The sequence below is a fragment of the Pelodiscus sinensis genome, chromosome 2, assembly GCF_052426305.1.
Source record: "Pelodiscus sinensis isolate ZL-2025 chromosome 2, ASM5242630v1, whole genome shotgun sequence".
NCBI classification, from domain to species: Eukaryota; Metazoa; Chordata; order Testudines; family Trionychidae; genus Pelodiscus; species Pelodiscus sinensis.
Genome location: NC_143053.1, coordinates 197,170,478 through 197,188,612, shown reverse-complemented (window position 1 = coordinate 197,188,612; position 18,135 = coordinate 197,170,478). Strand labels below are relative to the sequence as shown.

General features: G+C 45.4%; 1 protein-coding gene across 5 annotated transcripts in view; it reads left to right on the top strand.

Moving 5' to 3' along the window:
• Positions 1-112: 112 nt before the first annotated feature.
• The window catches only part of PLEKHA8 (pleckstrin homology domain containing A8), a 39,656-nt gene continuing 21,633 nt past the window's right edge, over positions 113-18,135 (top strand). Inside the window, exons 1-6 of one of the 5 annotated variants that reach the window (XM_075922132.2) lie at positions 121-616; positions 4,579-4,642; positions 8,971-9,087; positions 10,579-10,734; positions 13,315-13,439; positions 16,545-16,703. In XM_075922132.2, the coding sequence (XP_075778247.2) occupies positions 9,066-9,087; positions 10,579-10,734; positions 13,315-13,439; positions 16,545-16,703 (462 nt within the window). In that variant the 5' untranslated portion in view covers positions 121-616; positions 4,579-4,642; positions 8,971-9,065. Of the gene's footprint in view, positions 617-4,578; positions 4,643-6,642; positions 6,668-8,957; positions 9,088-10,578; positions 10,735-13,314; positions 13,440-16,544; positions 16,704-18,135 lie in introns of those variants that run through there. The other 4 variants (XM_089776647.1, XM_006133229.4, XM_025189751.3 and 1 more) reach the window with 4 other exon arrangements.

The window sequence follows — 18,135 nt, the reverse complement described above, 5'->3', positions numbered from 1 at the left end:
CTGATTGGTTCTTCCCAAGAGGCGGGCCAGAAAAAGTCGCCATCTATTGGGAAGTGGACCTGCCTGTCTGCCCTCTCGCCCAACCGGCGGCCGGCGCTGCTCCGCGCTCGAAGGCAATGATTGGCGTTCCGCTCCGTACACAATCCGGCACTGCGTTGGAATCCTCGCACAATGGAACCGGCTGCCGTGCGCCGCCGATTGGGTGGCGCGGTTGCCGGCGCAGCACGCTGATTGGTTGCTGCAACCTCCCGCCTTCCGCCAGGTTCTGGGCGTTCCATCGAGCCCTTGCCCGACTTCGCGCAGGCGAGTCACGTGCTGGCCGCGCCGCGGGAGGCTGGGCCGTCCCGCCTGCTGGCGGGGCTGTGAGGCGGCGCCTGGGGCATGCGGAAGCCTTTGTGCGCTAGCGGCGGGGAGGCGCAGGCTGCAGCGAGCCCCAGGATGGCCCTGGGCGTGGGTGGCTCTGCGGAGGGGCGCCGGGGGCGGCTGGAAGCTTAAAGGCGCCTGCGGGCGGGGGAGGGGGGAGCGGCGGCTCCTCCCCGGGCCCGAGCAGAGCTGGATGGGGGGGCCTTTGCCACCATGGAGGGGGTGCTGTACAAGTGGACCAACTATCTGAGCGGTGAGTGTCCTTCCCGCGGGAGCCTGGGCGCGCCGGGCCCGGGGCTGTGCTCCCCCGGGGCGCGATTCTCTAGGTGTGGGAGTTGCTGTGGGGGGGGCACGGTGCAGCCGGGTAACTTTTGGCCGTAGAATCCCAAATCGCCCCCTCCTTCGGGAGAGCCGGGCTAGCCGCGCCCCTTGCATGGAGGCACCTCCCAGAGCACGGGGGTGGCCAAGCCCTGAGCCTGGCGCGAGCCTCCGCACCAAATTTGCCTCTCAGCCGGTGCAAGAACGCCCCGAAGACACACAACGGGCGCCCGGGTCTTGTCAGCGCCGGCAATGTTTTAGACTCAGACATCTAGCTTGTATTGCGTATTATGGAGACAAAGGGTACCATAAAAATCTGAGCACTGGTACATCTTGGTGTTTGCAGAGCCTTGTATTTCTAATGCAAATCAAGTTCAGCTGCTTTATGGCACCCGAAACCAATAGGCCTTGATACATAGGGTGGTTGTTAGTTTTTTTTGTTTTTAAACAGGACTGTGTAGCACTTTAAAGACTCACAAGATGGTTTAATAGATGATGAGCTTTCGTGGGCCAGACCCACTTCCTCTGAGGAAGTGGGTCTGGCCCACGAAAGCTCATCACCTATTAAACCATCTTGTGAGTCTTTAAAGTGCTACACTACACAGTCCTGTTTTTTGTTTCAGCGACACCAGACTAACACAGCTACATTTCTACCACTTTTTGAAAAAAGACACTGTTTTCTTAGCACTCCTGCTTCACCTGCCCTCCTGATACTGTTGTTATATAATTATCATTAATCATAATAATTAGTAGAAATACACACGTGCATTTACCAGATGCTTTTTTCAGCACTCAGCAATTCCTGACCTTATTGTTCAGAGATTAAAAAACAAGGGACACTCCTGTAATAAAGAAGTTCGTAATCCAACATTTTGCTACAACCTAGAGAATGAATGCTGTAAAAAAACATAGCTGGCACTAGAATCCAGCTGGATCTTGGTCTTTATTTATACACCCATACTGCCAAACTTCAAAATATACCATCTAAATAGAAAGCCATTGTAGCAGCACCAGCTTGGTTCAGATGCATGTAGATGAAGATTTTCCCATTACCAGTCTAAAGCTGGTGGCCTGTGATTTACATAGCTGTTGGATTTAGACACACATCTGTTGAAATGTGCTTAAAGTTAATGGAAGATCTAAATCTTTGAGACTGTTTTGGAAATCTCAGTCAAGAATTGATTGGATAAAACCGTACATAACATGATCTTCCATCTTTGCTAGATGCGATGGGTCAGATTTCTGTGTTCTGGTATCAAATTAGGCTGTGTCTAGAAAAGTTGAGGTTTTGTTTGTTGTGGCTTTATTAAAATGAAGTGTATATAGATCTGTTTGGAAAGGGACACATGCTGTCTACAGAACTGCCAACCCCCAAAATCCGGACTTGGGCCCCCTAAAAACCACAAGTTTGGCTTGAGAATCATGAGGGTTTTTTAAATTTAGTTTTGAATTTTTTATTTTCCTTCTGGGTTTTGAGCTATTAGGATCACACTGTAGAGTATTTTCCATCAACAGTTAGGGCCGTTGGCTGTGTCTAGACTGGTATGATTTAGCCCAAATACTTTTAATGGAAAAGTGTTTCCGTTAAAAGTATTTGCACAAGAGAGCGTCTATATTGGCAAGTGCCTTTGCGTAAAAGCATCCATGCCCAGTATAGACACGCCTTTGCGCAAGAGAGCTCCGATGGCCATTTTAGCCATCGGGCTTTCTTGTGCAAGAAATTAAGGTGCCTGTCTATACTGGCCCTCTTGCGCAAGAGGGCTTATCCCTGAGCGGGAGCGTCAAAGTGTTTGCACAAGAAGCACTGATTTCTTACAGTAGAACGTCAGTGCTCTTGCGCAAATTCAAGCGGCCAGTGTAGATAGGCGGCAAGTTTTTCCGCAAAATCAACAGCTTTTGCGCAAAATCTTGCCAGTCTAGACGCACCCAAACACTTTAAAAACAACAGCTTTTTTATATATCAGTGGTCTTTGGCTTTAAGAAAAACTCCAAATAATGTAAAATTTGCGATAGACCTTGTGTAGTTAACTCTCATAATTCTATCTATAAAGTTACATTTTGAGGATCTAAGTGGGGAAATAAAATAGGCCATACCTACTTGGATTTTTCTTTGGTGCCAGAATTTTTATGGTGGAGTAGGAACAATTTGTCTCCATATCATACAATAAAATCTAGAGACCTGTGGCTAAAACATAGCTGGATCTGATAAGATCCAAGTGCTAAATATGTGTTTTTGCTGCGTTCTTGCACTAGATTATGAAGGGTCCTAAATTTTTCTGATTAGATAGCTATTTTCTGTTAGAAGCAGCTGTCGTCTACTTTGATGGTATAATTTGGGAACTTGAAGCCAAAAAATGGAAAGATATGACAGGTTCCATGTGTTTGGATATGTTACTTTGTGGTGTACTGAGCACTGATGCACCGTAATTCCAATTTTACAATTAAATTTGAGCAACTGCATTTCTTCTGTATTTAGCTGGTTTTAGACTTAGTTGATTGTGTGTGTTTTTGTTAATGTTTTAATCCCATGGGAATGAACCGTTAGATACATATTCTTGTGCTGCTGTATACGATAGCAAATTGTTTTAGGTTTATCGATGCACTAGGAGATGCTACACTTTTCCTTCTATTTAGACAGATATTTGGAGGTTGAGTTGAAAATTGGCAGGATCCAGCTGACACATGTTTCTCCAGTGCTATTGTCCTGCTACCTAATTTGTCCATCAGTAAAATGGGGATATAGTACTTCTCTAACTCACAGGTGTGTTGAAAGAGTACATATATAAAAAGACCATGAATTGATAGGGCGTATTTCATCTGTAGATCTAATGTAAGATAAAGGTTTGGGGGTTGGATGTATTAGCACCCACATTTTTCCATTGAAGTAGGAGCAGTTCCATATAGTAAAATTCAAATTGAAACCAAATTTAACGAAAAATTGCCACTTGGAAAAGGTGAAAAATTGCCATGATCCTGCTGGACCCAGGTTTTTGTATTGCTTGGGAGTTGGGACACATTAGGTCTATAATTTTTGGTATTGTAGAAGGTGCTACACCTGTGTTCTGTTCATGCCATGGAATGTGGGGAATGAGGCCCTGAACTTGCAGAATCCCACTAGGTTCCATTTGCTAGATATTTGTTCTTGTTGTCAAATATGCCAGAACCAGAATATTTGAAAGCACTTAGATCAACTAGACTTTTTCTCTATTTAGGAAACTGAGGCCAAAACTTGGTTGGATTCTTGTAACGCATACAGGTTTTACAATTCTCATAGTTTGGAATGTCCGGATTTGCGTTTCTTGGTGAAATAGGAACAGACAGACATAATCTCCTTTTTTTTTTAGACTTGTGGCCAGAAATCTGCAGGACATGTCAGGATGCAGCTAGAGCCAGACTTACTTTAAAAAAAAAAAACCCTCATTTAAACATCTTTATAAAAAATCCATTTTCATAAAGAGGGCAGATACTATATTTAACAATGTAGTGCTATAGGTGCAATATCCAATGAGTATAATGTACCAAGCAAATTAATTCCTGGCCATAAGTTATGTTGTAAAGTACATACCAGAACAATATAATGCCAAACAGACATGGAATGGGGTGAGGCATTTTCTGATTGTTTGCTTCCTAGAAGAGAAGTAGAACTGTGATCTGAGCTTCGTTTTAATGTCTGTTCTACAGTCCACTGAAAAACCAAATTATTAAATCATCTGCAATAGTGACCTTTGCCAATATAGGAATTTCCCCTCCAGTATATGTTCTACTGTTTTGTCCAAACTATATGTGCTGCATAGTGTAAACATATAAATATGGTCAAAATATGATGAGATCTTGAGTACTACAAAGATATGAAAGTGTACAGCAACCCAAGAAATATTTTTCTATCTTTCTGTCTAGGAAGGAGTGCTGCAGAAAGGGATCTAGAGCTCATAGTGGACCACAAGCTAAATATGAGTCAGCGGTGGGTTGCTGTTGCAAAAAAAGCAAACATGATTCTGGGATGCATTAACAGGAGTGCTGTGAGCAATACATGAGAAGTCATTCTTCCTCTCTACTCTGCACTGATTAGGCTTCAATTGGAATATTGTGTCTAGTTCTGGGCACCACATTTCAAGAAAGACGTGGAGAAATTGGAGAAGGTTCAGAGAAGAGCAACAAGAATGATTAAAGGTCTAGAGACCATGACCTATGAAGGAAGGCTGAAAGAACTGGGCTTGTTTAGTTTGGAAAGGAGAAAGTGGTTTTCAGGTATCACAAGGAGGAGGGAGAAAAATTGTTCTCCTTGACATCTGAGGATAGGACAAGAAACAATGGGCTTAAACTACAGCAAGGGAGGGTTAGGTTGGACATTAGGAAAAACTTGTCCAGTGTGGCTAAACACTGGAATAAATTGTTAGACTAAAACCTTGAGAGAGTGGAAAACCCTGCACAATTTTCACAAAATTATTAAGGGTACATCTAGACTACATGCCTCTGGCGACAGAGGCATGTAGATTAGGCTACCCGACATAGTAAAATGAAGCGGCGATTTAAATAATCGCCGCTTCATTTAAATTTACATGGCTGCCGCGCTGAGCCGACAAACAGCTGATCAGCTGTTTGTCGGCTCAGCGCGATAGTCTGGATGCTCCCCTGCCGACATCAAAGGTATTTGTCGACCACCCAGGTAAACCTCATCCCAGGAGGCTTACCTGGGTGGTCGACAAATACCTTTGATGTCGGCAGGGGAGCGTCCAGACTATCGCGCTGAGCCGACAAACAGCTGATCAGCCGTTTGTCGGCTCAGCGCGGCAGCCATGTAAATTTAAATGAAGCGGCGATTATTTAAATCGCCGCTTCATTTTACTATGTCGGGTAGCCTAATCTACATGCCTCTGTCGCCAGAGGCATGTAGTCTAGATGTACCCTCAATATATATCTACAAAGGGCAGGCGGTATTAAATAATAAAGGCAGAAAGAAGGAACTTGTCTTTGGCCACAAAGAGTGTGCCCACTGCTATTACAACCCCCAGGAAGACAACCATGCGACCCATGGGTTGCGTGCCACTGACCTATTAGATAGTGCCATGGGGCAGAGCTGCAGCCAGTGTGCTCCCGGCCCCACTCCTGGGGAGCCCCATGCCAACCTGCACTGCTGCCTCTGTATCAGGTGGCAGACCTGGTCCACCACGGGAGCCGAACCTCCCATGGATGGGCTGCTGCAGCGGACAGAGGTTGCTTTTGGTAGCTGCCTCTGCCTCCCCCTCCCCCTACTAAGGATGTTAAGTAACAAGTAAATGATGAATCGTGTACTCTTGATAGAGGCAGCAGTGCTGGGCGGGTTGGGGTGGAGCTGGCCCCACAGAGCTGGTGCTGGGACACACACAGAGAGCTTGCTTGAAAGCTGGCTCCTCACGCGTATTGGCTCCCGCCTTGACACTTTCTATCAAGGTGCTGCTTCCTTTCTATCGGGGTAGTAGAGTGGGGATGGTGGGGCAGGTGGATCTGGTGCTCGTGGGAAGCTTGCTTAAAGCCAGCTCCTCACGGGCACCAGCTCCCACTTCCAACTGCCTTGTTGCCTCTGATACAGATTAACTGATAAGCCCAGGCTTATTAGTTATTTGTATAGTCGACTGCATGTGGACATCTTTATAGGGAAGTACAGTCTGGAGAGAGGGAGCTCCCTCCTTTAGTTATGTAAGTAATACCTTGGTACTGCCCAGTGTTTTTTCTATTCAAATTCATTTTAGTTCAGCCCTTGAACATCAGAAAGACTGATTGGCTCTCCAGAATCTTCATGCCATGAAGATTAAAAATGTCTTTTAAATTATAGATAAGTATAGATTACATTTACTGGCCCACACCTATGCAAATGCAGAATTGTTCTTTGCAATATATTTTCTATTACTGTACCTAATCTCTTAACAGTTACATGTGAGGTAACTCCCACCATTTCCCTTGGGAAAGCTATGCACCAGTTCAGTGTTTACTGTTGTACCTTTTCCTGGTATGTAAATGTTCCCTTAATTTAATCTTGTTGATTTTAGAGACCCGATGTTGTATAGGGCCTTTGATAGACATGTGTTTTTAGTGCCTCTTTAGTTTTATCTGCTTATGTTACCGAAAGCATCAAACTTTTACTGCTAATAGCTCTGCAGAGCTAATTCAGGCTTTAGAAGAGCAACCTGTGTTCTGGCAGGCCTAGTGCATCATCAGTGGAAGTGCACAACTAAATTCTTATTCTGGAATCCTTATTGTCAATTTTAACACAGTGCAGGGACACAGCTTTGACTTTTCAAATACTAGGTAGAGCTTCTAGTACTCTGGGAGTTGGAAAATCATCTTGCAAACTTGATATGGAAATTGGTGTTCTAGGAATCTAGATTAATGCTCCATATTAAGGGCACATCTACACAGCAGGGCTAAAGCCAAAATAAGCTACACAACCTGAGCTATGTCATTTGCATAGCTTAAGTCAAAATAGTGTATTTTGGCTTTTGGTGCTGTCTGCGCAGCAGGACGTCTGAGAGAGCACTCTTCTCTGACTTTGTACAATTAAGGTTACAGTAGTCAGAGTAAGAAGTCCTCCAGATGTTATTTTGACATTATGGTAAAATAACTGCTTGTAGTGTAGATGCAGACTTATTTCGGAATAATGTCAGTTATTGTGAAATAATGCTACTGTGTAGACATAGCCTAAGAGACACATTTTTATAGGGTTCGTTTTGTGACCATAACAAACTGTAAAGCTCCTGTAATGAAAGATACGGTTGCAGTATCAGCAATTTGTCAGCCCTCTTACAATTTGATGGTCCTCAGGATAACCTTCTGATGATTGCCTCGCTCAGAATCATAGGGTCCCATGTGGCTAATATGTCTTCTAGCAAAATCCTTGCTATCTGACATTTTAAAAAACTGGGATCTTAAATATTTAAAAGTCTGCCACTGGAAAATTGCTCTCTGCTTTGAAAAATTTGATTTCTTGTACATCAATACTGATTTAATTCTGAAAATGCATTTTGTATGCGTGCTTATTCTACATAGTAAGAAATTGTGAATCATTCTATGTTTGCTCATCTAGTAGAAGGGGAAATAAGATGTTAATTTAGCAAAAGACTTTTTTGGGGGCAAGGAGGAAGCAGTCTATTGAAATACATTTAAATACAAATAATATTTATTTAAAAAGGTACTCCTTGCAGATCACCTCATTGACATGATTGAGAGGCTGTAATTCAGTTGGGCTCTGCAGTACCATAAGCCATAGCAGCCATGTTGAAGTAGGAGCTCCAGAGTGAATTAAAGGCTTGTATTGACTGAGGAGTTATGTATTATTTAAGTAACTGTTTCTATGCCTTTAAGGGTCTGAAGCAATTAACTGGCTTCTCTTCTCTTCTGTGTTGAATAAATTCCACCTTACTGAAAACTGCCTACAATGACTTTTACAATTTTTTTTTCTCGTAGCACTCTGACTACCCCCACTTTTACTTGAAAATCCAAATTGAATCTGGTCTGTTCTTCTCCCCAAAGGAACCTGTTATGAAAAAGTGTGTGGTTTTTTTTTTTTTTTTCAAATAAAATAAAATGGCAAGAGTTCTAAAAAGTATCTCAATTCCTACGTGATTGTTATACTCATTAGCTAGAATACTGTGGAAACTTACATTTAAAAAAAATCAGCTTAAATATTTCCCCCTTCTATCTCAGCCTGTAAGGAATGGACTTATGCCTCTGTGTTTTTGCCTGTAGTTTTAGGATTCAGGGTTCATTGTAAACTTACTGGTATGCAGATTTGTGTTTGGCTATGATTACAGCCCAAATCGATTTTTGACAGGCGCTTTCTCTTGAGCATCAGGGTGTTGCATAAACAACGGGAGTGTGAGCTATTTTCAGTATTCTTGACTGAGGAAAGGTCTTTGGGGGAGCAGTGTTAGTCTGTATCTGCAAAAACAACGAGGCGTCCTCTGGCACCTTAGAGGCTAACATATTTATTAGGACATAAGCTTTCAAGTAGCTTAATACTTAGCAAGGAATGATTAATTTCTGCCATTAACTGTTTTCATCTGACCTTTACCTGCATCTCTCAAATCCAGCTGGGCTGTAGGAAACACCTGTAATTGTTGCTGAAGGATGCTGTTCTAAAGCTCAGTAAAAATCTCTACGAAAATAAGGATTAAGCTTTAACCATCTTGAGTATCTCTTGTTTTGCGCTTCACTTGTGTAAATTCCCACACGAAACCTACATAGTTGTTGAACTGAAGAAATGTGTGTTCTGTAAAACATTAAATCACTGAGAAATGCAGTTTTGCTTTTCAGGCTGGCAGCCTCGATGGTTTCTTCTCTGTGGAGGTATCTTGTCATATTACGACTCTCAGGAAGATGCCTGGAAGGGTTGTAAAGGAAGCATCCAAATGGCCGTGTGCGAAATTCAAGGTAACGAAGGAACTTCAGAATCTGCTGCACAAAATTCTTCCAATAAATATCTTACTCCCTTATGTTTCTTAAATATAATTCCTGTGATCTGACATGTCATCCTTGTATCAAAGACTTCTTCTCTTTACATGCCCATAGCATATCATGAATATAATCTCTATTCAACTTTAACTAAATAAAGAATTAAGCATTCTAAGAACTATAAACATCTGGTGTCTTGGGCATGCTGCATGTAGGCATAATGCTTTTTTAAATATTGGGGCTTTTTGCAAGCCATGGCGTAAGGGCACATGGGTCTACCTAACTCTTTGCTGGCACAGAACTAAAGCAAGAACTTCCACTTTAATAGTATAAATCATAAACAAACTTCGTCACTTCACTCCTAATGGATTAAGAATTGAACAGTAGCGACAGAAATTTTGAGAGAGACGTATAGGTAGGAAAACTGAAATATGGACAGAGTTGTTGGAGGAGGTTGCCTTCTCAGAAAAGGAGTCCCGGACAGTAGTGTGTAATCCATGAAACTGTTTTTCACAGCAGAGAGAGTTTTCCTTTTTACTGACAGTCCCACACTTTTATAAATCATGTTCTCCCTTGAATTTTTTTTCCTTTCTCCCTTGCTTTGTTTTGCACTTCTCTCTCATTGTATTGTAATCATCATGGGTCCAGCTACACATGACTGAGTTGCTCTTCTTTTGGGGACTTTTCAGGTTAGAAAAGAGACTAAGGCTTGGGGGGCGGGGGGAGATATGATAGAGGTCTATAAAATCATGACTGGTGTGGGAAAAGTGAATAAGGAAAATTATTTATTTCTCACAATATAAGAACTAGGGGTCACCAAATGAAATTAAGAGGCAGCAGGTTTAAAACAAACAAAAGGATGTTTTTCTTCACTCAGCACACAGTCAACCTGTGGAACTCCTTGTCAGAAGATGCAGAGAAGGCTAGGACTTTAACAGGGTTCAAAAAAGAGCTAGATTCATGGAGGTTAGGTCCATCAATGGCTAGTAGCCAAGATGGGCAGGAATAGTGTCTCTAGCCTCTGTTTCTCTGAAGGTGGGTGACAGGGGAGGGATCACATGAGGATTACCTGTTGTGTTCCCTCCCTCTGGGGCATCTGTTATTGGCCACTGTCGGCAGACAGGATGCTGGGCTGGATGGACTGTTGGTCTGACCCAGTATAGATGTTCTTCTGTTTTTATGTTCTTCATTCTTTTATTATTAAAGTGGAAGGGATTTCAGTTTCATGGCATGAAACATTCTTTCTCCCAAAGACTGATAACTCGAGAGCCTGAGTCACAAAATGGCAAGTTTGGAAATTTGACTGTTGATAGCCACCAGTTTTCCATATGCATTTCCAGGAATTGCAGTATTTTTATTGTTGCAAAGGGTGTGTGTGTGTGTGTGTGTGTGTGTGTGTGTGTGTGTGTGTGTGAAAATGCATCATAATGTAGGTGTTTGACTCAGTGACTTAATCTGTGTTGTTCCTAGTTCACCCTACAGATAATACTCGGATGGATCTGATTATTCCAGGAGAACAGTACTTCTATCTGAAAGCCAGAAATGCAGCTGAGAGGCAAAAGTGGCTGGTTGCACTAGGAACTGCCAAGGCCTGCCTGACAGACAGTAGGACACAGAGAGAAAAAGGCAAGAACATTCTCAGTTGTGTATCTCTGGCATTTCTAGCCTTTCTGAACAATTCGTCGTTTACTTGGTTCTTTATCTCCCCATTTTTTTCCCTAGGAGTTTTGCAACTAGAAATGATAAATGTATACTTGAGCCACAGTGTCCAAATCTGGATAGCAGGCAGTCAGTACCTCTGAAAATCAGGCCTAATCAGAGATGAAGGACCTTGACTTGAACCACGTGATTTAAAAATTTTGATCTTGGTTTACAAAAATTACTCGCTTAACATGTTTTCGTGATAGCACAATTTTTGGGAGGGGAACATTTTTTTTTTTTGAACAACACGACCGTCCCCGTAATAACACGTTTTCCCCAGCCGGCTGGTCGCTGGCGGCTGCGTGGGGCTTCCCTCACCTCCCTGCAAAGCGGCAGAGGGTTTGCTGCGCCGTTCCCTGGCGACCCCCTCTCGCTGGATGCCTTGCTCCCTCTCCTCCGCCCCTGTTCGCAGGCCGGTGGCTGGGTTTTCCCAGCCAGCTAGTCTCCGGTGGCTGCCCCCGCCTCCCTTCAAAGCGGCGGAGGGTTCGCTGCTCACCGCGCCGTTCCTCGGAGACCCCCTCTTGCTGGATGCCTTGCTCCCTCTCCTCCGTCCCAGCTTGCAGGCAGGCAACTGGGTTTCCCCATTCCCTACCGCTTGAAATGCAACTCCCACCTTTTCCATTATTTTCAATGGGAAAATTGACCCCGCATAACACGTTTTCACTTAACACCATCATTTTCTGAAACGTATCCACCGTGTTACATGAGGAATTACTGTATTTTAAATTATGAAAAACTAATTCATCCTTTTAGCTACTACACCTTTCAAGGACCCTGTTATGATTAAATAGGGAACACCTAGACTTTCTCTCTCCCTCTCTCTCTGTCTGTCATATCTAGGGGAAAACAATTCCCTCACATGTCCTCACCAAAGTATTTTGGGTCTGAGATCTGTCCCTGTTCTGGCTAGTAGAGACACCCTTGTCTCCCTGCGGTAAGTCACTTCTGCACAGAAATCTTCCTGATAATAAGTGCGGTCTTTCTGAGTCCCTTCTGTCCAACACCCTTGTTGAATAGAGGTGGGAAAGCAGATGAGTCATCAGTAAGTCAATAATTGTTGGCAGCCATCCTGATGACTCTTCCTGTGTTAACTCTTCATAAGATGAAACTTTCCCTTCATCTCTGATCTTGCTGTGCATTTCATCAGGCTGTGGATACACCTGTTCAGATTGGCTCACTACACAAGACACCGAGTCAGACACAAAATGCAGAGTCTATTCCACAATGCAAGTTTACAATGGTGAACTGTTAGCCAGTGCCTATAGGTCACACAGCCATGCATTAATAGTATTCTGCATATATTATGATATATAAGTGCTAGGTAATCATGCTAAATTGCATTCTACTTACATTTGCTCACTTGTAAGTATCCCACAATGCCTTGTAACAGCACAGCTCAGCATTTGAGATGGGAAAACTGTCAAAGGAAAGAGATGCAAGTGTTCTACCCTTGTACAGGTAAGGGGTGCATTCATGGCCCATTTAAGTTCAGAATGTTGTATTGAAAAACCAGGAATAAAGAGGGAACACCATCCTACCAAAAACAAGATAACTGAGGCCCAATATTTTCATAATAGTCTTGGGTGATGTATACAGTGCTTTTTCTTTGTAAACAGGTTTAGTATAAATAGAGGTAGGTTTGGGTACATATTTTGGGAACATACCTGCATATGGTAAAATGAACATGTTTCGAGAACCAGCTTCTCAGAAGGACTGGTGATGCATTCTCCTTCTTGTACTAGACTATTTTGTCTACAGATGGTAATTTGGTCTCCAATATTTTTAATATTGAACCCCAGTTGTAGATAAAACTGATTGTCTATACAATTTAATCAGGAAAAAGATGCAAAACAAAATGAAACTCATAAGTTGACATTGTCACAAGGTGAAATGCTCATCGTGCATTTGCAAAACTTTCAGCTAAGAAAATTTTACCTTTTTAAATTTCTGGGTTGTTGTTAATCTATAAGGGGGGTGGGGTTAAAATTAGCTTTCAGGTATTCCAGTCCTTTAATTATAAATAAGGAGAGAGAGTGGTATTAAAATGATCTGTCTTTGTCAAACTCTATCTTCCACCTTTCTGTAGTTTATAAACAAGGAGCTATGACCCTTTAACAACTATTGTTTATACCTCAGATTTTTTTAAGCAAACAGGCATGTTATAGTCTGATAGGGATTTAGTCCTTGAATAAAAAGGCTCATGAAGTGAGACGTCTTGTGGTCGAGACTTTGGTTTTTTTTATAGTAGGTTTGTGTGTTTATAATTTATCTGGGTACGTTCTGTTGGCAAATAACAAACAGTGCATGTCTTTCAGTTGTCATGAACAAATGGCCAACCCAGTTCTAAGTCTTACATTTTTTTTGAATGACATTTCAACACAATCTCTATTCAGTCAGCTACGTTGGACTGGGTTGAAATAGTACTAGTTATTTCCTTAACTTTCCAAAAATGTCTACTGTGAAACTGATGGAATGTGTCCAACTCTCCTCTTGTTTCATTTCTAGAGTTCACTGAAAGCACTGAAGCCTTGAAAACCAAAATGTCAGAGCTTAGATTGTACTGTGACCTCCTTGTTCAGCAAGTGGATAAAACTAAGGAAGCTAGCATTTGTGATATATCTGAATCAGAGGTACAACTTTGTTTTCATACAGCCCTATTGCACTGGGTGCTAAGCACTTTGGATTTGTCCTGGTGGACTGAATGCTTCACAGAATGAACCCATCACTACGTAAAGAAGGATGGTCATTTTAATGTTGCATTGACTTTCCTGCTGAATGCACATAGGAGAAAAATAGCTAAGCAATGGGCTTAGTTTAGCAATATGACTATTTTTGTATTGTGTATTGTCAGGGCTCAACAGATCTGCTTATCTACTCGCCCGTGGCGAGTAGATTTCAGCCGTTCACCCCGTTCACCAGCGGTTCGCACATGCGCAGTGTGGGGCTGGCGAGTAGCTTTTGCCGTGATCTTCGAGCCCTGTGTATTGATATTGATTATGCTGGATAGTACTGAGGTCCTATGAAGTAACTATGATCAGGGTAGTAGTTTCACAAAAAAAGCTGTGGGTTTCACTGTGCATTGAGTTCATGTTGACAAGAATAAAGTACACATATTTGATAAAACAGACGTTGTGTAAGAAGTGCATACTGCCTGACCCTAATTAACTGGCAATCCAGATAGTTAAAATTAGTTCTGTCCATAGGATTAAGAGATGATGAAAGAAAGAAAGTTTCTGATTTAGCCTTTGTGATGGCTTTTGGGGTTTTAACCGAATATTTGATGGTTTCATATTAGGAAAAAAAATACCCATTCTAGGGATGCTAGATATCGTATAGTTGAATAGTTGTGTAACCACATGAAATCTTAGCAGTTACACAACTTTTTGATAGTTTCCGGGGGGTGGGACTTGCAGCAAGTGTGCTCCTGGGGAGCCCCCTGCCACCCACACTGCTGCCTCTAAGGCAGCAGTGCAGTGGCAGCTGAGAGCCCGTCTGTCAGGGAGCCAGTTTAAAAACCAGCTCCCCGCACAGACTGGCTGCCTGCCGCCCCACACTGCTGCCTCAGATTCAGAGGCGGCAGCGTGGGGTGGTAACAGTCCCTGTTCGCGGGGGTCCAAGCTCCCTGCAGACAGAGGCTGGTCCGCAGCAGCAGCCGCTGTTAGAGGCAGCAGCTCAGAGAGGAGGGGGGCAGGCAGTACCATAGACCTGGTGCTGGGGGGAACCGGCTTTTAAGCCTACTCTCTCTAGCACCCGCCTTCCCCCCTCTGTAAGAGGCAGTGGAGAGTGGGGGAGGCAGTCTGTAGTAGGCCATACATGCGGGGAGCCTGCTTGAATTGGCTCTAGCCTGCCCTCCCCTCACCCTCCACGCTGTTTTGTCTCTATTGGAGGCAGCAGAGTTGGGGACTGGCAAGCGGATCCGGTGCTCATGGGGAGCCTGCTTAAAGCCAGCTCCTCACGGGCACTGGCTCCTGCTCCCTCCCCTGCCCCCTTGCTGATACAGAGGCAGTGAGGGTGAGAAGTGACTAGTTGCTTACATCCCTACTGTGATACCCTCCCCTCTTACCCCCCCCCATAATCTTTTGACCTCTTGTGATTCCCTTTTGGGTCAGCACCCCCAATTTGAGAAACGTTTGTCTGTGAAATACATATTGTATAGGTTAAAAGCACACAAGACCAGATACCACAGACTGTGATGTATTTTTCATGGCTAGGAATTTGGTAGGGCCTTACATATACAGGCAGTCTCCGGGTTACGTACAAGATAGGGACTGTAGGTTTGTTCTTAAGTTGAATCTGTATGTAAGTCGGAACTGGCGTCAGCCGCTGCTGAAAGTGATCAGTTTCAACCACGGCTGAATCTGGATGCCAGTTCTGACTTACATACAGATTCAACTTAAGAAACCCAGGCGTCCCCAAGTCAGCTGCTGCTGAAACTGATCAGCGGCTGATTCCAGGAAGCCCAGGGCAGAGCACCGCTCCGGACCAACCTGGCAGCACCCCAGCAACTCTGCCTCGGGCTTCCTGTAGTCAGCCGCTGGTCAGTTTCAGCAGCGGCTGACTTGGGGACGCCTGGGGCAGAGCAGCTGGGGTGCTGCTGGGTTGCTCCAGTAGCGCGGATCCTCGGCGCTACTGGAGCAACCCAGCAGCACCCCAGCTGCTCTGCCCCAGGCGTCCTGATTCAGCCGCTGCTGAAACTGACCAGCAGCGGCTGAATCAGGACGCCTGGGGCAGAGCAGCTGGGGTGCTGCCAGGTTGGTCCGGAGCGGTGCTGCGGGACCAACCCGGCAGCCCCCAGCTGCTCTACCCCAGGGGTAGGCAAGAAAAGCCTGGTCTGCTGGGGGGGGGCACTAGTTGCACACACACCCCCCCCCCCAGCAGACCAGGGGGACAGGAGCAAAGCCGCCGAGCACGCCCGCAGCGGGACAGCCCAAGCGTGCCCGGGCTGTCCCGCTGCGGGCGTGCTCTGCGGCTTTGCTCCTGTCCCCCTGGTCTGCTGGGGGGGGGGGTCCAGCAAAGCCGCTGGACCCCCCCAGCAGACCAGGGACACCCGAGCAAAGCCGCCGCCTGGGTGGCTTTGTTCGTTTGCCTGGGAGCAAAGCTGCCCAGGCGGCGGCTTTGCTCGGGTGTCCCTGGTCTGCTGGGGGGGTCCAGCGGCTTTGCTGGACACCCCCCCCCCCCCCAGCAGACCAGGGAGACTGGGAGAAGCTTTTCTCGCCCCGGAGGACACGGTTGGCGACCCACCGCCGTGAGCTCCGGGGTGAGAAAAGCCCCGTTCGTAAGTGCGGATCCGACTTAAGTCGGATCCGCGTAAGTCGGGGACTGCCTGTAATAATGTATTTACCCACTTCATAATCTTATCTTAGGTCACTTTTATCTAGTTGAATAGTCAGCTTCTCATTCTCTTGCCCTGGTTTCCGCTTGGGTCATGGACGAGTAGTGAACTCATTGTATGTGTTAACTCCAGGCCTGGGTCATACAAAAAGATGTTGCTATTGAAATGCTGCTTTTTGAGATTGGTGTTACTGGAGGCGAACAACAGCAGGAACACCTACAGAAGATACAATCCCTATTGTGTCTGCTGTCCTTGCTGTGATCCAATGGCCTCTTCTTTTTAGCTCTTTGAAGATATTGGGCTTCTGATGATTAAAAAACATGGCTGTTGGGATGATGGATTTTGTAAATTCAGTCTTTCCAAATTAGGTGTTGATGGCAAAGTGGCTGGTTTTATTTCACAGAATGGAATTGATATGGGAGCTCTGCTGAAATCAACATGTAACACTTTCCTGAAGACTCTTGATGAATGTATGCAGATTGCAAATGTGGCCTTCTCCTCTGAGTTATTACTTCGCACCCCCTCGGGATCTCCACACTTGGCTGTTCTCAAATCAAACAAGGTAATGTTGTACAGTCCCAGCTGTCAGTCTCCACATAAAAAGCATACTGCCTTTCCTAGAAACTACTTGTTGTGGAAGTGTGGAATGGGGTTTTTTAGTCCCACATAGAGATCGTAACCATCCACTGTTGACATCCTTGTATGCCATATAGATTGCAAGCAATGCAGGGCTCCATTTAAATCACCATTCACTTACTGTTAATAGCAGTTTAAACGCCTTGCTCAATAATGTTTGGGACCTGATCCAGCTGGGAATATCTGGGGCCGAGAATCTGGTGACTGTTCCAGGCTGGAGTGGAAGTCCAAAATGAATTTTAAAAAATAATCCCAGCCCCGTGTCTGCAATTATAAGCTTCCCAGAAGTTGAAGAACTCCTCTCATGCGTTTCGCCATCACGGTCTCTCATCCCCCAGGCATAGCTGTGAAGCTGGACCAACTGTCCTAGCTAACGTCAGATTAGGGTGAAGGGAGGAAGGGATTCGGTATATGTAGGGTTTTTTAGTTTAAACATACTCAGGATTAGTGGTGTAAAAATACATACAGGCAGTCCCCGGGTTACGTACAAGATAGGGACTATAGGTTTGTTCTTAAGTTGAATTTGTATGTAAGTCGGAACTGGCTCCAGATTCAGCCGCTGCTGCTGAAACTGACCAGGGGTTGACTACAGGAAGTTGGAGGCAGATTTGCTCTGCCCCCAGCTTCCTGGAATCAGCCACTGATCAGTTTCAACAGCGGCTGAATCTCGAGCCTGGGACAGAACAGCTGGGCTGCCAGGTAGGTCCCTGCAGGACCAACCCGGCAGCACCCCAGCTGCTCTACCCCAGGGTCCACAACAAAAGCCTGGTCTGCTGGGGGGGGGCACTAGCTGTGCCTCCCCCCCAGCAGACCAGGGACACGGGGAGCAAAGCCGCAGCGGCGGCGGGGTGCCGCGCCTCTGAGGCTTTGCCAGAGCAAAGCCTCAGAGGCGCGGAACCCCTCCGCCTCCCCGGCTTTGCTCCAGGTGTCCCTGGTCTGCTGGAGACGGTCCCCAGCAGACCAGGGGCACCCGGAGCAGCTTTTCTTGCCCCGGAGGTCGAGGTGGCGGTCCCGCTGCGCTCTGGGCGGTCCCACTGCCTGCGAGCTCCGGGGCAAGAGAGCCCCGTTCGTAAGTGCAGATCCGACATAAGTTGGATCCGCGTAACTCGGGGTCTGCCTGTATACAAATATTACCCATGTAAAAATTCTGTTGGTTTACCGCGGGGCTTGGCTGCTCGCTGCCATCACCCAGCCCCATAGAGCTGCCAGCTCCTAGCCCTGTGGCTCAGTGGGCCTAGCTACAATAGAGCAGACACCCACCCGCAGCATGCTTGGGAGAGAACTGCTTGGGCCAGGCGAGGTCAGCCATGCTGCTCTTCTCTGCAGGCGAGTGGCTACTTGGACCGGGCATGGCCTGC